The sequence below is a fragment of the Neoarius graeffei genome, chromosome 12 (assembly GCF_027579695.1).
Source record: "Neoarius graeffei isolate fNeoGra1 chromosome 12, fNeoGra1.pri, whole genome shotgun sequence".
Taxonomy (NCBI): domain Eukaryota; kingdom Metazoa; phylum Chordata; class Actinopteri; order Siluriformes; family Ariidae; genus Neoarius; species Neoarius graeffei.
This window is the reverse complement of record NC_083580.1, coordinates 608,791-630,899: the sequence shown is the minus strand read 5'-3', so window position 1 is coordinate 630,899 and position 22,109 is coordinate 608,791. Positions and strand designations below refer to the sequence as shown.

Here is a 22,109-nt window from a genome sequence, read left to right as displayed (position 1 = left end):
AGTATCCGGTATGGATAAAGCACTTTTGCCTAGTACGAGTATTATATGAGTAATACGATTCAATATCTGTGCTCAGACTGAATGAAAATCCTCACACAGCATCACAGCGCCCCTCCCCTACACACACCGCTCTGCTCACTCACATAGGGAACAGCTCTCTGTCTCTTTCCGTTAACTTTTCGGGTTTCTTCAGCTTCAAGTTTGTTTTTATTTCAGTTTGTACTTACTTATAACCAGTAGAGTTCTGGTAAATGTGGGTTCGTTCAGACGTGGTACTTGGTAGAAAACGACTCACGTTGCATCTCTGCCTGTCGGAGATTTTTTTTCTTTTTTTAACCATCGGTTAAAAACAGTTTTTTTTACTTCACGCATTGAGTGTCTGACACTTTCTTGCTGTAATTCATGTAAAAATAAAGGTAGTAGTGGTATAAGTATTACAAATTAAGCTACATACACACACACACACACACACACACACACACACTGTCTCTCTGCCGGTCGTCGGAGTTGTTGTTTTTTGTTTAAACCGTCAGTTGGCTCTAACCAGTTTTATTTTTACTTCACGCACTGAGTGACACTTTCTAGGTAGTAGTGGTATAAATAATATTACAAATTAAGCTACACACACACACACACACACCTGGTGTGGAAATAAAAAAAAAGAACCAAAAAAAAATCACACTGATCATAAAAAATTAAAAGTTAAAAAAAGAAAGTTATGTTGAGTATGAAAACTCTTGTTCATTACATTTCATTTCATAATTGCAACCGCATGTGTTGTATTCATTGTTGCAAAACTTGTTCTGTAAATAGTTCGTTTGCTATCGTGATCAAAACCAGTGATCTGAAGCTCAATGCTGATGCTGTCCTGTAAATAGTTTTCTAATCAGCAATAAATATAACAATTTCTGATCAACCCATATCAATTGCACGCTTAAAATAATATACTGGTTAAAGCCCCGCCCGTTTCAAGACAACCAGACCCACTTCCGGGTTAGGCCCCGCCCACTCCAAGTACGGATACAGATAATCAGAGGTGGAAAAACTGGATTGACAAAGTAAAAGTCCTGCTTAGGTTTTCCTTCTGCCTGTGCTCTCAACACAGGTGATTTCACCAATTAGCTCATCAACCTGGTTTAGGGGATGTGGTAATTAGGATCAGCTGGTTCATTGAATTGGCTGGAGCAAAAATGTGGCAGGGTTTTTACTTTCTGCACCCGGGTTTTTCCACCTCTGCAGATAATTCATATGGTTAACGGATACAGATAATGCTGTACTCGCTCATCCCTAATAGATACTAAACAAAAAGATACAGAAAAACTGTTTGTTTATATATATATATATATATATATATATATATATATATATATATATATATATATATATATATATATTTTTTTTTTCTTAAAAAAGAAGCCACTTTTTATACTTCCTGTCTAATATTTTTTGCGAATTATAATTTAATGTAAAGCAAATAGTTGGATCCGCTGATGGAGGAAGCCGGACAGACCTGGCAGGCCCAAACGTATGGTGAGGGTCTGCTGGGAACGTCTGGCTGAGCACTCTGTCGGGGAGGTCTTTAACTCCCACCTTCAGGAGAGCTTCTCCCAGCTTCCGAGGGAGGCGGGGGACATTGAGTCTGAGTGGACCATGTTCTCTACCTCCATTGTGGACGCGGCTGTTTGGAGCTGTGGCCACAAGGTCTTCAGTGCCTGTCGTGGCGGCAATCCCCGAACCCGGTGGTGGACACCGGAAGTAAGGGATGCTGTCAAGCTGAAGAAGGAGTCCTATCGGGCCATGTTGGCCTCCGGGACTCCTGAGGCAGCTGACGGGTATCGGCAGGCCAGGCGTGCCGCAGCTCGGGCAGTTGCGGAGGCAAAAACTTGGAACTTGGAGGAATTTGGTGAGGCCATGGAGGAGGACTATCGGTCGGCCTTGAAGAAATTCTGGCAAGCCGTCCGGCACCTCAGGAGGGAGAAGCAGTACTCTGCCAACACTGTTTACAGTGCGGGTAGGGAGCTGTTGACCTCGACTGGGGACATTGTCGGGCGGTGGAAGGAATACTTTGAGGATCTCCTCAATCCCACCATCACGTCTTCCATTGAGGAAACGGAGGCTGATGACTCAGAGGTGGACTCATCCATTACCCAAGCCGAAGTCACTGAGGTGGTTTGCAAGCTCCTCGGTGGCAAGGCACTGGGGGTGGATGAGATCCGCCCTGAGTATCTCAAGTCTCTGGATGTTGTGGGGCTGTCTTGGCTGACACACCTCTGCAACATCGCGTGGCGGTCGGGGACAGTGCCTCTGGAGTTGCAGACTGGGGTGATGGTCCCTCTTTTTAAGAAAGGGGACCGGAGAGTGCGCTCCAATTATAGGGGAAGCACACTTCTTAGCCTCCCAGGGAAGGTTTACTCCAGGGTACTGGAGAGGAGAATTCGGCCAATAGTCGAACCTCGGATCCAGGAGGAACAATGCAGTTTTCATCCTGGTCACGGAACACTGGACCAGCTCTATACCCTTCATAGGGTGCTCGAGGGTTCATGGGAGTTTGCCCAACCAGTCCACATGTGCTTTGTGGATCTGGAGAAGGCATTCGACCGTGTCCCTCATGGTATTCTGTGGGGGGTGCTTCGGGAGTATGGGGTTCAGGGCTCTTTGCTAAGGGCTGTCTGGTCCCTGTACGAATGGAGCAGAAGTCTGGTTCACATTGCCAGCAGTAAGTCAGACCTGTTCCCAGTGCATGTTGGACTCCGGCAGGGCTGCCCTTTGTCACCAGTTCTGTTCATAATTTTTATGGACAGAATTTCTAGGCGCAGCCAGGGGCTGGAAGGAATCCTGTTTGGGAACCACAGGATTTCATCTCTGCTTTTTGTGGATGATGTTGTCCTGTTGGCTTCTTCAAACCAGGACCTTCAGCATGCACTGGGGCGGTTTGCAGCTGAGTGTGACATGGCTGGGATGAGAATGAGCACCTCCAAGTCCGAGGCCATGGTTCTCGACTGGAAAAGGGTGGCTTGCCCTCTCCAGGTTGGTGGAGAAGTCCTGCCTCAAGTGGAGGAGTTTAAGTATCTCGGGATCTTGTCCACGAGTGAGGGAAGGATAGAGCGTGAGCTCGACAGGTGGATTGGTGCAGCCTCCGCAGTGATGCGGTCACTTTACTGGTCTGTCATGGTGAAGAAGGAGCTGAGCCAAAAGGCAAAGCTGTTGATTTACCGTTCGATCTACATTCTGACTCTCACCTATGGTCATGAGCTTTGGGTAATGACAGAATGAACAAGATTGCAGATACAAGCGTCCAAAATGAGTTTCCTTCGTAGGGTGGCTGGGCGCTCCCTTAGAGATAGGGTGAGAAGCACCGTCACTCGGGAGGAGCTCGGAGTAGAGCCGCTGCTCCTCCACATCGAGAGGAATCAGCTGAGGTGGCTCGGGCATCTTTTTCGGATGCCTCCTGGACGCCTCCCTGGGGAGGTGTTCCAGGCATGTCCCCCCGGGAGGAGGCCCCGGGGAAGACCCAGGACACGCTGGAGGGACGGAGTCTCTCGGCTGGCCTGGGAACGCCTCGGTGTTCTTCCCGAGGAGCTGGCCAAGGTGTCTGGGGAAAGGGAAGTTTGGGCTTCCATGCTCGGACTGCTGCCTCCGCGACCCGGTCCCGGATAAAGCGGAAGAAGACGAGACGAGACGATATAAAAACAATCCAAAGAAAATAAACTGCAGTGTATTAAACGGCGAGCTCGCCAGGGGGCAGTGTGTCCACATTATTCCGTTTCGGACTCCGCGCATGCGCAGAATAAATCTGTATTCGTAGTGAGTTGTTGTTCCGGAGATTAGCAGCAGTTGGATATTCGGAAAGATCTGTGATTTATTTTAACTAAATCCCGGTTTGCGTGCAGCGCAGGTCGGAGTCGCCATGCCGGAGCGCGAGTGTAAGTGGCAGTGAGCGCGCGCGGCTTCTGGTTGATGCTGTAATGTGCGGTAGCTGTGCTAAATGTGTTAGCATGTTTTGCTAACACGGGGTTTTGGAGAGTTATTGAAAACAAAACCTCGGAACTAATTTTTATAGAAATCTTTTAAGCGTTTGTCCTGTTTTTTTATTATTTTAATTATAATCGGTACCGTATTCGGCTAACAGTGTAAGAATAACTGCGTGCTGTGGCCACAGGGGTCTGAAAAACATTCAACATTTTCTCCTTGAAACCTGAAGTCAGAGGAAAATTCTTCACTTCCTCTCAGTTCCCGACTGACCCAAATGGACCGAACGCAGGTTTATACACCCAAAGTGCACAATGCAGATGTCTGTAGAGCTGCAGCTCCGTTCCAGACGTCACCCACAAGGGTCTGGGTTCGAGGCCCCTGTGCACCAGCAGGCTCTGACGCGCTTGCTGAAGGTTATTTCAGCTGGGGTTTATTCTAAAGAGGTATTAGGACTAGAGTCCAGAAGAATTGGAACAGCCAGCAGTGAAGGAATCCGATTTACAAAGCGAACACGGCGCGGTTTCCATCCCGCTTCACCCAGGGAAGGGGCTCGGTTCGATCCCTAACGCGCCGCCCCCCCCCGTGAGTGCACTGCATAGGGCTCGTTCATAACCCCTGCGCTGAGTGGCCATTAGTTCACACTTTAATTAGGAATTCGGCTCCTTATTCCTACAAGCCAGAGCATGAGACGCGCCTTAGGCAGCCTCTGTAGTGCACTAGGGAAGTTCATCACGCAGTGTGATTAAGTATTGGCACCCAGGCTCTATATCCTGCACTGTGTCTGTCAGTAGGGGATTAATTCCGCTTTGGGGATTTTTGTGTTGATTGTGTGTGTGTGTCCCCTGTAGCGGAGCTGTACTCCAACCCTCTGGCTCCAGATGGGCACGATGTGGAGGATCACCGATCAGCACTGCAGTGAGTTTGGAGCACAAGACCGCTGCGTGTGTTTACACGTCTCGGAGAGAGCGAGTGTATACATCACACCAGACTATAAAACACACACCACTCACTTGTTCTCTTCTGTCCTGTTTGTCATTTTCAGATCGAAGCTGACCAATGAGGACTTCAGGAAACTCCTGATGACCCCCCGAGCCACGCCCTCGTCAGCACCACCATCCAAATCACGCCATCATGAGTACGTCCGAGGTTTTTTTCATAAATGTGTGTGATATATATAATATCTCGGTGATAAGTGTCAGCAGCATGGCTCTGTAAGTGCACTGCACCCTATCTAGTGCACTTATACAGAGACACGTGGTGTTGGGTCCACTCAGGATTTAACTCCTTTATATGTAATCAAGAATTGGAGCCCTATCTAGCGTACTACGTGTAACAGTGGAGTTATTGTTAGTAGTAGTAAAGTTTTAGTGCATTGTCGAGAAATCCATCACTCACTTCTGTTCCCTATAGGACTTTCCTGTCACCACTCCTATACAGTTTTAAAGTAAAAATCGACATGATGTAAACAAATAATGTGATCTCCATCCTGTTTGTAGTGTGCTATATGTCCAGTAGGGAACATTTTCCACACTTCTTTCCTCTCTAGGTGCCCTAGATATGTTTCTATCCCATAGGTGATGCACTGTGTGTGGGGTTTGTTATTGTGTTTTTAAACATTTGTAACACTTCTGTTTCACAGAATGCCTCGAGAGTATAATGAGGACGAGGATCCAGCTGCTCGCAGGAGGAAGAAGAAAAGGTGTGTTTAATTTTCCACTCCGTAATCATCCGTCTGTGTTTTTAAATCAAATTGAGTATATAGGGTTTGGATATCGGTCACTACCCTCTACCTATTGGACTAGATTTCACCTGCTTGTTGTGTATAAGTGCAGTAATTGAAACTGTGTGTGTGCGCAGTTATTACGCTAAGCTGCGGCAGCAGGAGCTGGAGCGGGAGCGAGAGTTAGCAGAGAAGTACAGAGACCGCGCCCGCGAGAGACGGGACGGTGTCAATAAGGACTATGAGGAGACTGAGCTCATCAGCACCACAGCCAATTACAGAGCTGTGGGACCCACCGCTGAGGCGTAAGTGTGTGTGTGTGTGTGTGCGCACTACTTCACAAATCGCACACCAAAGTCCAAAACACTCCACTGTGTGTAACAGATGCTGAGTTGCTCATCGTGCCTTTATCACTAAATCGCTGTCGTCCTGCACTGGATCGTGTTTCAGATTACACACACACACACACACACACACACACACACACACACATACATACATACAGGAACTGCAGTGAACTTCTGATTTACTTCCTGTGTGTGTGTGTTACAGGGACAAATCAGCAGCAGAAAAACGTCGTCAGTTGATCCAGGAGTCCAAGTTCTTGGGTGGTGATATGGAGCACACTCACTTGGTGAAGGGTTTGGATTTCGCCCTGCTGCAGAAGGCGAGTCTCAGCACAGAACCTCCCAAATCAGTCTAACGGAACCTTGCAGAACCGACCCGAGTTCCTGCGAGTGTAATCATGAGTCAGGGTTTAAAGGGTGACCAGACTGCACCCTAAACTCCTCAGCACACTGGAGATGGTCTGTTGTTTGGTCAAATGATACATTTACACATCATTGTTGGTCAGTACAATAAGCTCCACCCACAACAGCTCCTCATCCTCTGCGTTAGGAAGTAAAGTGTGTGTGAGGAAGCTCTCTGGAGTCCAGCGTAGTGATGTGGTGATTACAGATGTCAGTGTTGTTAGAACTTGGTTCTGAAACTGACTGTGTGTGTGTGTGTGTGTGTGTGTGTGTGTGTGTGTGTCTTTGTTCTCTGGTGTTCAGGTGAGAGCTGAGATCACCAGTAAGGAGAGAGAGGAGGAGGACATGATGGAGAAAGCACAGAAAGAAGCCAAGTATGATGCTCACTCACTCACACACATTACCGAGCGATAACTTTCATTACAGCGATGTGATTTTCTTGAATAACGCAGGGCTCGACATTAGCACTTGCCCGATGGCCCGATGGTGATTTTTACGTCTTTCGGGCCACTAAATTTGGCCAAACAGTGGCCCGGGCGGGCCAGTACGTTTTCGATACAAATTAACAAATTTTATTACTCATATTTTACCCAGAATTGTGAAGAAATTGTTCGTAAAATGCACCTTTTCGATACGAGGTCCGCCATCTTTGTTTTCATCAAGCTCCGCTCTGCGGCAGGAGTGTGTCGTCTTCGTGCATCTTCGGAGATGCTCGGCGCTGTTCGGAAGTGTCATTTTGGCGGGAAAATAGCATCTTGTAGACGAAGACGGTTGCGGCAAGGAGACCATCAGAACGGTGAAATTCAAATAGAAATATGTTCAAACTCCACGCTCCCCAACCTGGCCAAAGGCCAGGTAAACAGTTTAAATACGATCGTGCATAAATTAACTATCGGGTGTTAACGAACGGCTTCATTTTGAACTCGGCAGCCAATCAGAGCGTGCGACGTCCCGCTCGGTTTACAACTCGCCAAATCGTAAAACAGCATTTCAACACACGCACTTTAGCTTCAGATGGTGTAAAATCGTTCACACTTTGTATATTAATATCAAAATTTCAGGATACACTGCCAAGAAATATGGCTACATGTGTATCAACTTTTAGTGATTAAAGAATGAAGTATAAATGTTGGTTGCTATGACTGAAATAGAAGAACAGATAAAATAATGTGGTAAATTAGATCTGATCCCATATATTATATTATTCAAATATCCAAAGATGATGAAATCTATCAAAATAGCCAAACCAGGTCTACATTAGTTCATTACAACAAAAATAACTATTCTGACCCTCTCTGGTACAACCAGACCATGCTAAACCCAGTATGCCCCCAGTTGCTAGGGTATCTGCTGTTGCCATGGCAACGGTTTATGCAAATGAGCTGAATTTGCAAAAATGTACTACTAGTTCCCCCAAGGGCATATCCTGAAAATTTGGTGTTTATATCTTGTCTTATTAAAGAAACACAACATTTCACCCCTTTTTGGCTCACCTGAGCATACCTGTTAATTAGCTAATTAACAGGTAATTAGGGTTATAAATCACCCCCGAGCAGGTAAGGCTTTGCAAAGATCTCACTAGATTATTCCCCAAAGTCCACCCTTTCAGGAAATGTATGGTTTGTCAGTGATTCTCATGATATTTTATTAATTAAGAAATAAAACTTCTTCATGGGCAATAAAAATGCCCATTTAAATCCAGCATGATAAGGGTTAGTATGCCACCCTCACCTTTCATCCAGACTTGGGACTGGCCTGTGTGTGTCTTGTGGCTATTATATAAAGGTGTATTTAAAACGTTAATTGTACTTCTATTTCTATAAGAATATCTACAGTGGTGAGAATTCAATATCTACAATGTTGAGAATATATGAGCCAAAGTTGAAACCATGACAAAAAAGGGAAATATGTCTCCGTCACACAGGGTGGGTTACAGGCAAAGCTTATTCTATAAACAAGTTAGTTGCATGGTGAGGCAAAACTTAGCTTATTCTAAAACTTATACAAACAATCATTAATGTAAAACAGGAATCAACAGCATGTGTTAAACGAACAGAAAACAAGAAGAAAGGAAATTTTTAAATGTAACTAAGAAATTGATAGAACAAGAAATGCAAACAATAAAATATCAATGTGAACAAACAATAAAGATATAATAATGTTAGCAAAATATGAATAATCTTATTTTCATTAATTTCACCTTAAAATGCACCAGAATGCACGAATATGAATTGAAAAATCAAAATTTTCCTCCGGACCCCGCTCTTTGTGCCTGCGGCAGCCGTGGTTCGGGTACCGCGCGCATTCGGGCCACCACATTTTCCATTTGGGCCAGTAACTTTTCAATACCACTGGCCCAATGGGCCACCAGTGGTAAATGCTTAATGTCTAGGCCTGTAACGGCTGTGTGTTTTGTAGGAAAGATGAAGATCCTGAGCAGAAGATCGAGTTTAAGACTCGTCTGGGTGAGTGTGGGGGTGCAGTTGAGTCTCCACAAAGCGCGCTCCATGTTTAAGGACGTTTCAGTATTATGAAGTTCTGACACATCTGCAGTCAGTCGTGTTGTATAATTGTGTGTGTGTGTGTGGGGGGGGCTCTACAGGGAGGAACATTTACCGCATCCTGTTTAAGGGGCGTCAGGTGGAGAGGAATGAGCTTTTCCTGCCGGGGCGGATGGCGTACGTGGTGGACTTGGAGGATGAGTACGCAGACACGGACATTCCCACTACGCTCATCCGCAGCAAGGCAGACTGTCCCACCATGGAGGTACTGATGCCTGATAGGGGAGAGAGAGAGACAGACATAGAGAGAGGGGGAGACGGGGGGGGAAGACATAGACAGGCAGAGAGAGACGGAGACTAGACTGGTGGATTACTTGGTAATTGGACAGATGGACAGTAGAATCCATAGAGACAGGCTGGTGTGTTAAACATCTAAACAGCCTCTTTATCATATCTGTGCTAAACTAACCGTGTGTGTGTGTGTGTGTGTGTGTCCCCAGGCCCAGACCACTCTCACCACTAATGACATTGTGATCAGTAAACTGACCCAGATCCTGTCCTACCTGAGACAGGGGACACGCAACAAGAAGCTCAAAAAGAGAGATAAAGGTGTGCGATTCTGTTTCTAATTTCTGTTTTTAGCAGTGTGTGTACACACCTCCTCTGGGTTTGGTGTTTTATTATTATTATTATTATTATTATTATTATTATTATTATTATTGTCTGTGTGTTCAGGAAAGCTGGATGAGCGTAAAGCCCCTGAAGCTGACATGAAGTGAGTCTCGGTCTTTTCTCTAATACACTTTACAGTGTGGGTTTGCTGGTTTACTGTGTGTGTGTGTGTGTGTGTGTGTGTGTGTGTGTGTGTACGATGATGCTACAGTGTCTTTGATGATATCGGAGAGTACGTCCCCACCACGTCCAAACCTGCACGGGATAAAGAGAAGGAGCGTCACCGAGAGAAGGAGAGAGAGAGGGAACGAGAAGAAGAGAAACGACATCTCAGCTACTTTGAGAAACCTCGAGTTGATGATGAGGTGAGGAACATCACAGCACTCTCTCACTCACAGCTGAACATCTCACTGCATCACCACTGATAACACACTCGGGTTCCTCAGTGCAAACATAGAAAGGGGTGGAGCATGCAGTGCTTGATGTGTTCCTAATTTGCATATTTATACAATCTGGGTTCAGTGATGAGGATGGTGTTGGTGCTTCTGTTGGTTTTTCTAACTTTTTTTGTGGAATGGTGAAATCTGTGTGTGTGTGTGTGTTACTGATCTCAATCTCCTGTTTCTCTCCACAGCCTGTTGAAATGGATAAAGGTAAATAATTTTCCTCCTGATTGTGTGTGAGAGGAACAGTATAATATTCGGATCATTTATTATGAAATGAGTCTAGCGTTGCTCACAGCAGGTTGTTACTGTAATACTGCTGTGTCCAGCACTGCCCCCTGGAGGTCACTGTTAGTAACTACAAAAAAAATCCTGTGACCCTTTTTTTTTTTTTTCTCCCCCCTTTTTCTTTAATAAAAGAAAATGTCGTTGTCTTTGTTGGCTGAGAAGTTTCCTGAGCTCTGTTTGAGTTTGATGTTGGAGTGTTTGTTCGCTCACTCTCCTCACCCAGTGTCTCTCTGTACAGGTCCAGGATCCGTGAAAGACCAGCTGAAACTCATTAATGAGAAATTTGCAGGCGCAGCAGCAGAGTGGCAGCAAACATATCCTTTATTTATTTTTTGAGTTGACACACACGTGCACACCAACACACACACACACGGCTGATGTTCTGTCAGTTTGAGACGCCTTGCAGGGTGTTTGTCCTTAACTGCTCCACACAGCTGGGACGAGACGTGAGGAGAAGAAACATGTTGGAGATTTCTTCGGAATGTCCAACAGTTACGCTGAGTGTTACCCTGCTACGTGAGTGTACACACACGCGCGCGCACGCACACAGACATTACTGTATAGACACACCGTGCCTCTTAAATCCTGATACATGTTTTTTTTTTTGTGTGTGTGTAGGATGGATGATCTGGCTGTGGACAGTGATGAAGAAGTTGACTACAGTAAGATGGACCAGGTGAGTGTGTGTGTGTGTGTGTGTGTGTGTGAGTGTGTGTGTGTGTGTGTGTGCGCGTGCGTGCAGGTGGTAATACATTGTGTGTTTGTGTTTATCAGGGTAATAAAAAGGGACCTCTGGGCCGCTGGGACTTCGACACACAGGAGGAGTACAGTGACTACATGAATAACAAGGAGGCTTTACCAAAGTAAACACACACACACTGAGCTAATGGTGACTTGCTAACTCAAATACAGCTGAGGGTGCCAAAACTTTAGTGAAAATGCAGAGCTGTTTGATCATTCACCTTAGCAGATGTGCTTTTTTTTCTTTCTCTTCTTTTGGTAGCTGAACCTTCTATGGTGTTCTACACTATGTATAAGGGCACTAGGTAGTGCACTCAGCTTCATGATCTTATCCCTGTGTATGGGGAACAGGAAGTGACTCGAGCTTTATCCTCAAGGGAAGTCAGTGGAGATTACCTGTGCTCAGGTTCAGTGATGATGCTGTCGGTGTGTGTGGGTTTTTTTTTTTTGCTCAGGGCTGCGTTTCAGTATGGAATTAAAATGTCTGAGGGCAGAAAGACTCGCCGCTTTAAAGAGACCAATGAGAAAGCAGAGCTGGACCGGCAGTGGAAGAAAATCAGTGCTGTGAGTCTTTACACACACACACACACACACACACGTTATATTTATTTTAAACAATCTACATCCAAGTGTTGGATGTTGGTTTTGCTCTGCATGCAGCAGAATCTTTACTTCATTATCCTTGAAGCTCGTCTTCATGACCTTGAAGGCGTGTTCCATGCCCTCTGTAACACGCAGCACCGTGAGCAGCTGACTGTTCTTTTTAAAAGGAAGCTGTTTACCATATATGGCAGTTTGCAAATGAGTGCAGCTGTGTACGAGCGCTTCAGTGTAGAATGTGTGGCATTGATTAACAATCTGATGCACAGATTTAGAACCTGTTCTCTGCTGGCTTTGAGAAATGAGACTCCCTGGTGTTTTTAAGGTGGCGTTAATATTGGCGTGTAAACACTGGATTATTTATAATTTTACCTTTTAATCCTCAGATTATTGAAAAGAGGAAGAAGCTGGAGGCTGATGGGTGAGTGTTGTGGGGTGGGATGTTAATAAACTCGCAATAATCTGTTATAAATGATTTGTAAACAGTAGTTGGAGGTTGTCCATGCTGTAATTATATCAGTGCGTGTGTGTGTGTTTCAGGGTGGACGTGAAGAGGCCAAAATATTAAAACGTCTCGTGATTTACTGAAGTGTAGCTGTGACCTGTAGTCAGTCGTCTGAGTGAACACGTCAAATCACCAGTAAACTCGCGCACTGTGGCGTGTGCGTGCGTACACACACGGTTTCCCTATTCAGCAAATACACACGCAGCATTGACATCCTGGTGTTAATAGACAAAATCTTTTATTAAATACATTGTTTGTGCAGAAATGTTCACATCCAGATGATCAGAATAAAAGAAACCTAATAAAGAGGTAAAAATCAGTACAGTGAATCTGTTACTTTTCTCTTTTTACTCATTGTGTGCATCTTTTAAATTACACAGAAAACACCTATCTTTATAAACTAAAATCAGAAATAATAATAATAATAATGTTCAGCCTGCTGATGTTTACTGTAAATATGTATAAAAGTGCAGTAGGATACGAGAGAGGGGGCTCTGACTTCTTCACAGCACAGTGATCATTTCATCCTCCTGTGGAGCTTTGTTTTTACTCTATATACACACACACACACACACATTAAACACCTTTATTAAAGCTCAGCAGTGATTATTATATCTGATCAGTTCTTCATGTTTTAATCATTACCATATTTCTCAGACTATAATTCACTCCTGAATGTTCAAGTGCAGCCTTACAGGTGACGCTGTGGTGTGTGTAGTGAATTTAGAGTGTTTTGCAACTCACACACACCCCAGATCAGTGATGTTTGAGATGAATCTGAGCTCTCACCAGGAAGATGAGTGTGTGATGGATGATGAGCTCGCTCGTCACGTTCACCATGTTCCTGTTCATGGCCAACTCCTCAAACAGTGTGGGAGTGAACACCACTGCTAGGTTCTGTGCAGTCATCTTGTTCGTCTGACTGTAGAGCTGCACGCTACATACACACACCATGTCAGGTAAAGCAAACTGGACATGCGCAACTTAAAGAATATGGTTATACAATCATAGATCAGCAGACAGACAGACACAAAGACAGACATACAAGGTACACACTGGAACATGACAGACAGACAGACAGACAGACAGGTGAGGTGTTTAGGGTGTGGTGTTACGTGTAGAGGTGACTGAACATGGTGGACAGTAGGACCCTGTTATCAGGAGGAAGAAGTTCGACCAGTCTGCGATACTCCTGCAGTCGGGAAGTGACATCAGTGTGAACTGAAAAACACACCCACACACACACCACATCATCACCATCACACACACACCACATCATCACCATCACACACACACACCACATCATCACCACATCACCCCCACACACACCACATCATCACCACATCACACACACCACATCACCCCCACACACCACATCACCCCCACACACCACATCACCCCCACACACCACATCACCCCCACACACACCACATCATCACCACATCACCCCCACACACCACATCACCCCCACACACACCACATCACCCCCACACACACCACATCATCACCACATCACCCCCACACACCACATCACCCCCACACACCACATCACCCCCACACACACCACATCATCACCACATCACCCCCACACACCACATCACCCCCACACACACCACATCATCACCACATCACACACACCACATCACCCCCACACACCACATCACCCCCACACACCACATCATCACCACATCACCCCCACACACCACATCACCCCCACACACCACATCACCCCCACACACCACATCACCCCCACACACACCACATCATCACCACATCACCCCCACACACCACATCACCCCCACACACCACATCACCCCCACACACACCACATCATCACCACATCACCCCCACACACCACATCACCCCCACACCACCACATCACCCCACACACACCACATCATCACCACATCACACACCACATCACCCCCACACACCCACATCACCCCCACACACACCACATCACCACCACAACACCCCCATCACACACCACATCACCCCACACACCACATCATCCCACCACAACACACCACACATCACCACATCACCCACACACACCACATCACCCCCACACACACCACATCATCACCACATCACACCACCACATCACCCCCACACACCACATCACCCCCACACACACCACATCACCCCCACACACACCACATCATCACCACATCACCCCCACACACACCACATCATCACCACATCACCCCACACACCACATCACCCCCACACACCACATCATCACCACATCACCCCCCACACACCACATCACCCCACACACACCACATCACCCCCACACACACCCCACATCATCACCACATCACCCCCACACCACACCACATCACCCCCACACACACCACATCACCACATCACCCCCACACACACACATCACATCCTCCACACATCACACACCACATCACCCCCCCAGCACCACATCACCACACACACCACATCACCCCCACACACCACCACCACCAACACACACCACATCACACCACACCACCACACACCCACACACACCACATCATCACCCCACACCACATCACACCACACCACCCCACACACACCACATCATCACCACACACCACCACATCACCACATCACCCCCCACACACACAACATCACCACACACCACCACATCACCACATCACCCCACACACACCACATCACCCACATCACCCCCACACACACCACATCACACCACACACCACACACCATCACCCCCACACACACCACATCACCCCCACACACACCACATCATCACCACACACACCACATCATCACCACATCACCCCCACACACACCACATCATCACCACACACACCACATCACCACATCACCCCCACACACACCACATCACCACACACACCACATCACCCCCACACACACCACATCACCACATCACCCCCACACACACCACATCATCACCACACACACCACATCACCACATCACCCCCACACACACCACATCACCACATCATCACCACATCACCACATCACCCCCACACACACCACATCACCACACACACCACATCACCCCCACACACACACCACATCATCACCACACACACCACATCACCACATCACACCACATCACCCCCACACACACCACATCATCACCACATCACACCACATCACCCCCACACACACCACATCACCCCCACACACACCACATCACCACACACACCACATCACCCCCACACACACACCACATCATCACACACACACACCACATCACCACATCACACCACATCACCCCCACACACACCACATCATCACCACATCACACACACCACATCACCCCCACACACACCACATCACCACATCACACACACCACATCACCCCCACACACACCACATCACCCCCACACACACCACATCACCACACACACCACATCACCACACACACCACATCATCACCACACACACCACATCATCACCACATCACACACACCACATCATCACCACATCACACACACCACATCATCACCACATCACACACACCACATCACCCCCACACACCACATCACCACATCACACACACCACATCACCACATCACACACACACCACATCATCACCACATCACCCCCACACACACCACATCACCACATCACCCCCACACACACCACATCATCACCACATCACCCCCACACACACCACATCATCACCCCCACACACACCACATCATCACCACACACACCACATCATCACCACATCACACACACCACATCATCACCACATCACACACACCACATCATCACCACATCACACACACCACATCACCCCCACACACCACATCACCACATCACACACACCACATCACCACATCACACACACACCACATCATCACCACATCACCCCCACACACACCACATCACCACATCACCCCCACACACACCACATCATCACCACATCACCCCCACACACACCACATCATCACCACATCACCCCCACACACACCACATCATCACCACATCACCCCCACACACACCACATCATCACCACATCACCCCCACACACACCACATCACCACACACACCACATCATCACCACACACACCACATCATCACCACATCACCCCCACACACACCACATCACCACACACACCACATCACCACATCACACACACACACACCACATCATCACCACATCATCACCACATCACCACATCACCCCCACACACACCACATCATCACCACATCACACACACCACCACACACACCACATCACCCACATCACCCCACACACACCACATCACCACCACACACCACACACATCACCACACACACACCACATCATCACCACATCATCACACACCACATCACCCCCACACACACCACATCATCACCACATCACACACACCACATCACCCACACACACCACATCACCCACACACACATCATCACCACATCATCACCACACACACCACATCACCCCCACACACACCACATCATCACCACATCACACACACCACATCACCCCCACACACACCACATCATCACCACACACACCACATCATCACCACACACACCACATCACCACATCATCACCACACACACCACATCATCACCACATCACACACACCACATCACCCCCACACACACCACATCACCCCCACACACACCACATCATCACCACACACACCACATCATCACCACATCATCACCACACACACCACATCATCACCACATCACCCCCACACACACCACATCATCACCACATCACACACACCACATCACCCCCACACACACCACATCACCACATCACACACACCACATCATCACCACACACCACATCACCACACACACCACATCATCACCACATCACACACACCACATCATCACCACACACACCACATCATCACCACATCACCCCCACACACACCACATCATCACCCCATCACCCCCACACACACCACATCACCCCCACACACACCACATCACCACACACACCACATCATCACCACATCACACACACCACATCACCACCACACACACCACATCACCACCACACACACCACATCATCACCACATCACACACACACCACATCATCACCACATCACACACACCACATCATCACCACACACCACATCACCACACACACCACATCATCACCACACACCACATCACCACACACACCACATCATCACCACATCACACACACCACATCACCACCACCACACACACCACATCATCACCACCACACACACCACATCATCACCACATCACACACACCACATCACCACCACACACACCACATCATCACCACATCACACCACATCATCACCACATCACACACACACCACATCATCACCACATCTCACACACACACCACATCATCACCACATCACCCCCACATCATCACCACATCTCACACACACACACCACATCACCCCCCCACACACACCACCACACACTTACCACCAACTCTATCAGATGTGTTTTAATCACTGCAGCTTTTCAGCACACAGAGTGAAATGTCATTATGACATCACTGTGACATCACAACATTATGAAGTTTGCCTGCTGTTTAGTGGATATTTTTGACTTTTGAAATTTTCGAGCCTCAGGTGATGTGTGTGTGTGTTAGTTACCCAACACTCTGGCCCAGCTTTCTCTCTCAGATGATGGGATGAGCTGTTCCGAGTTGCGGAGGAAGTGCTTTAGCGCTCCTGCTACTTCCTGTATAGCAACTTCATTTGTCTCCAAAACAACGTCATTTGGAGCTTCACGCAGCTTCTCCACCAACTCCGAGATCTTAATGATCGACCCACAGCAGCGGTACAGACCCTCCACCTTCAGGCCTAACACACACACACACACACAGTGAGTTTCAGAACCAGGTTCGAACCCTTACCATAGCAACCTCACTGATTTTACCAAACAAAAGGAAGCATGTTATTAACAAAATTAAATACTGCAGCCATGGTGTAGCTGTGTATGGCTAACATTTGACCAATTAGTGACATGCTCCGCCCCTAAAGGCTCCTGACCCTGAAACAGGACGTGAAATAATCTAATCTGATTTACTGATTTTCTCACCATACAGTGTGATGTGAGAGATGCAGCGCTGCACTTCAGGAGGGACACACCCACTAATCCCAGCAGGAAGTGTGTACAAGGAGTAATCATGTGACTTCCTGTCACTGGAGTTGGCACTGGAGAGCAGAGTGTAAAATTTGCTGCAGCTCTCCTTGCGCTCAAACTGAAGATACGCCGTCCTGATGGGAGGAGAAAATACATGAATATGCATATCAAACATGAAATATGCAAATTAGAAATGCACTCAGGTTAGAATAGTGCTCACTTCTCTGCTGTAGTCACCGCCACTGTGTTCTCCAACAAACACATGTCTGCACACACACACACACACACACACACACACACCTTATTAAATTCAGTGTGATATGATGATGACAATATTTGTTTGTGTGTGTGTGTGTGTGTGTGTGTGTGTGTGTGTGTGTGTTTATGCTCACTGCAGCATGTGTGTTGGTTGATGATGATGGGGATCCGGTGTGTGTGTGTGTGTAAGGGATAGATTAAGATTTCTCCCGGTCGGATCATTGCCCAAACTTCAGCATGCTGAAGACCACTTCCCTCTCTTAGAGACAGCCGGGACACGCCCATCACCCCTATAAGCTCCTCCTCCAACAGGGGTCTGGGCATCACGACCTGAAAATGATAAGGTCATCAGTAATCTAACTGTCTGTCTGTGTGTGTGTGTGTGTGTGTGTGTGTGGGTGTGTGTTACCTTGATAATGTGCAGCATGTGATTGAGCAGCAGCTCTTGTGTGTCCCCATTACAGATGAGACTGTCTGTCAGTGTTAGAATCTCAAACTCATGGGTTTGACTGTAACACACACACGCAGTGAATATCTAACTTGCACAAAGTGTTCTGTAATGTTTGAGATGAAGCCCTACTCCGACTTCAAGTCATTCCATTCCATCCAAAGTGAGTGTAAAGCGTTAACACACACACACACACACACACACACACACACACACAGTCATACAGTTTCTCACCCTGTGGACTGATTGAACACAGAGATGACCTCTCTCAGGTCAAGAACATCACATGCAGCTGACTCGGTCTCTTGAGAGAAAAGGAAGCGCTCATCATCCAGCCTGCCATGGAGCTCCTCTAATCCTACACAGAGAGAGAGAGAGAGAGAGAGAGATGTAGTAATAGAAACATTCATTGTTTTAGTAAGTAATAAAACATGGTGTGGGTGGGTGTGTTTTTTTTTACTTGTCTGCTCTCTCAGCTCTCTCTGCTGGTCAAAGTCAGGAATTTCTGTAAAACACACAGGCAGTGAGCTGACAAACACCTTCTGGTCTACTGTTGTTGTTTTTTAATAATAAAATTGTGGAAAACATTGTTAATCTTAGAAAAAACTGTGACACAGCAGTTATGTTCAAACCTACATCGGAATAACATCCATGAAATGTATCAGTCAGGATTTAGACCCTTTTCCAGTCGAGAACCATGGCCTCGGACTTGGAGGTGCTCATTCTCATCCCAGCCGCTTCACACTTGACTGCAAACCGCCCCAGTGCATGCTGAAGGTCCTGGTTTGAAGAAGCCAACAGGACAACATCATCCACAAAAAGCAGAGATGAAATCCTGTGGTTTGCAAACAGGATTCCTTCTGGCCCCTGGCTGCGCCTAGAAATTCTGTCCATAAAAATTATGAACAGAACCAGTGACAAAGGGCAGCCCTGCCGGAGTCCAACATGCACTGGGAACAGGTCTGACTTACTGCTGGCAATTTGAACCAGATTCCTGCTCCTTTCGTACAGGGACTGGACAGCCCTTAGCAAAGAGCCCCGAACCCCATACTCCCAAAGCACCCCCCCCCACAGGATACCATGAGGGACATGGTCGAATGCCTTCTCCAGATCCACAAAGCACATGTGGACTGGTTGGGCAAACTCCCATGAACCCTCGAGCACCCTATGAAGGGTATAGAGCTAGTCCAGTGTTCCGCGACCAGGATGAAAACCGCATTGTTCCTCCTGGATCCGAGGTTCGACTATTGGCCGAATTCTCCTCTCCAGTACCCTGGAGTAAACCTTCCCGGGGAGGCTGAGAACTGTGATTCCCCTATAATTGGAGCGCACTCTCCGGTCCCCTTTCTTAAAAAGAGGGACCACCACCCCAGTCTGCCACTCCAGAGGCACTATCCCCAACCGCCACACAATGTTGCAGAAGCGTGTCAGCCAAGACAGCCCCACAACATCCAGAGACTTGAGATACTCAGGGCGGATCTCATCCACCCCCGGTGCCTTGCCACCGAGGAGCTTGCAAACCACCTCAGTGACTTCAGCTTGGGTAATGGATGAGTCCACCTCTGAGTCATCAGCCTCCACTTCCTCAATGGAAGACGTGATGGTGGGATTGAGGAGATCCTCGAAGTATTCCTTCCACTGCCTGACAATATCCCCAGTCGAGGTCAACAGCTCCCCACCCGCACTGTAAACAATGTTGGCAGAGTACTGCTTCCCCCTCCTGAGGCGCCGGACGGCTTGCCAGAATTTCTTCAAGGCCGACCGATAGTCCTGCATCCGCAGTGATGCAGTCGCTTTACGGGTCCTTCGTGGTGAAGAAGGAGCTGAGCCAAAAGGCGAAGCTCTCGATTTACCGGTTGATCTACGTTCCGACTCTCACCTATGGTCATGAGCTTTGGGTAATGACCGAAAGAACAAGATCACGGATACAAGCAGCCAAAATGAGTTTCCTTCGCAGGGTGGCTGGGCGCTCGCTTAGAGATAGGGTGAGAAGCACAGTCACTTGGGAGGAGCTTGGAGTAGAGCCGCTGCTCCTCCACATCGAGAGGAATCAGCTGAGGTGGTTCGGGCATCTCTTTTGGATGCCTCCTGGACGCCTCCCTGGGGAGGTGTTCCAGGCATGTCCCCCTGCGAGGAGGCCCCAGGGAAGACCCAGGACATGCTGAAGGGACTATGTCTCTCGGCTGGCCTGGGAACGCCTCAGTGTTCTTCCCGAGGAGCTGGCGGAGGTGTCTGGGGAGAGGGAAGTTTGGGCTTCCATGCTCAGACTGCTGCCTCCGTGACCTGGCCCCGGATAAGCGGATGAAAATGAGATGAGATGAGAGGATTTAGACCTCATCATAGCGCTGAGACAGCTCTGGTTAAAGTAGTAAATGACCTACTGTTGGCAGCTGATCAGGGCTGTGTCTCGCTGCTTGTGTTGCTTGACCTTAGTGCAACTTTTGACACCATTGATCATTCCATTCTCCTGGATAGACTAGAAAATGTTGTGGCAGTTAAGGGAACAACAATTGTGAAGCAAGCAACTAGAAAGTGTAGGGTCTATCCAGGGCAGAATGAACTGTTTGAGTCAGATCATCACATTGTTGTGATGCAAGCCCACTTCCCAACATGGAGAAAAGTCAAGCAGATATTTTCCAGGAAAGTTCCACCAGAAACCAACAAGGACATCCGCTACCTAAGAGATGACCCATCCATTCGAACTAACTACAGTGCCAGACTATACCAACTCATGGAGCCTGGACCAAACTCAAACCAAGTCGATGAGGTTGAGGAGTTTATTGCCAGAGTGATTGGACAGGCCTCTAAAGAAACCATCCCCTCTAGAGCAAGATGCGGTATTGAAAAACCATGGGTGAGCAAGGAATACCAAGACCTCTTGCTGAAACATTGTAACGAGAAAGACTCAGCAAAAAGAAAAGCTCTGGAAAAAGAGGTTAAGAAACTCCGCACAAAGCTCAAGAATGCCTACTTTAAGATCAAAGCAGACCAGATCAGCTTTGTAAGCAAGCAACGTAAAACTGAGGAGTTTAGATTGATGAAGCAGCATACATCACTGGAGAGATCAAGTAAGCCCCTTATACCACCAGCCAAACTAGAGGACCAAGCACTTTGGCCCCGTGTA

At 47.5% G+C, this 22,109-nt stretch overlaps 2 protein-coding genes across 5 annotated transcripts in view; one reads left to right on the top strand and one right to left on the bottom strand.

Moving 5' to 3' along the window:
* The first annotated feature begins 3,772 nt into the window (after window positions 1-3,772).
* On the top strand, window positions 3,773-12,510 carry ik (IK cytokine). Its single transcript, XM_060935290.1, has 20 exons — window positions 3,773-3,923; window positions 4,821-4,887; window positions 5,015-5,107; window positions 5,612-5,671; window positions 5,830-5,997; window positions 6,245-6,359; window positions 6,745-6,815; window positions 8,860-8,906; window positions 9,044-9,207; window positions 9,443-9,551; window positions 9,678-9,717; window positions 9,826-9,979; window positions 10,249-10,267; window positions 10,584-10,660; window positions 10,779-10,861; window positions 10,964-11,021; window positions 11,120-11,208; window positions 11,542-11,650; window positions 12,073-12,107; window positions 12,227-12,510. The coding sequence occupies exons 1-20, from the start codon at window positions 3,908-3,910 to the stop codon at window positions 12,252-12,254; spliced, it is 1,602 nt and encodes a 533-aa protein (XP_060791273.1). The 5' UTR covers window positions 3,773-3,907; the 3' UTR covers window positions 12,255-12,510.
* The window catches only part of LOC132895096 (arf-GAP with Rho-GAP domain, ANK repeat and PH domain-containing protein 2), a 28,041-nt gene continuing 18,365 nt past the window's right edge, over window positions 12,434-22,109 (bottom strand). For 3 of the 4 annotated variants that reach the window (XM_060935285.1, XM_060935288.1, XM_060935286.1), the window contains exons 15-24: window positions 19,446-19,490; window positions 19,220-19,343; window positions 18,947-19,046; window positions 18,672-18,867; window positions 18,500-18,545; window positions 18,235-18,413; window positions 17,787-17,996; window positions 13,307-13,412; window positions 12,981-13,128; window positions 12,434-12,742 (exon numbers count right to left, since the gene is read on the bottom strand). In XM_060935285.1, coding sequence (XP_060791268.1) covers window positions 12,695-12,742; window positions 12,981-13,128; window positions 13,307-13,412; window positions 17,787-17,996; window positions 18,235-18,413; window positions 18,500-18,545; window positions 18,672-18,867; window positions 18,947-19,046; window positions 19,220-19,343; window positions 19,446-19,490 — 1,202 coding nt within the window. In that variant the 3' untranslated portion in view covers window positions 12,434-12,694. Of the gene's footprint in view, window positions 12,743-12,941; window positions 13,129-13,306; window positions 13,413-17,786; window positions 17,997-18,234; window positions 18,414-18,499; window positions 18,546-18,671; window positions 18,868-18,946; window positions 19,047-19,219; window positions 19,344-19,445; window positions 19,491-22,109 lie in introns of all 4 variants that reach the window. The other variant, XM_060935289.1, reaches the window with a different exon arrangement.

Excerpts from the sequence above, each read along its gene's own strand:
- ik (XM_060935290.1), top strand. Across the intron at positions 4,888-5,014 it reads GATCACCGATCAGCACTGCA|ATCGAAGCTGACCAATGAGG; the intron begins GTGAGTTTGGAG and ends TGTCATTTTCAG. Across the intron at positions 5,108-5,611 it reads TCCAAATCACGCCATCATGA|AATGCCTCGAGAGTATAATG; the intron begins GTACGTCCGAGG and ends TCTGTTTCACAG.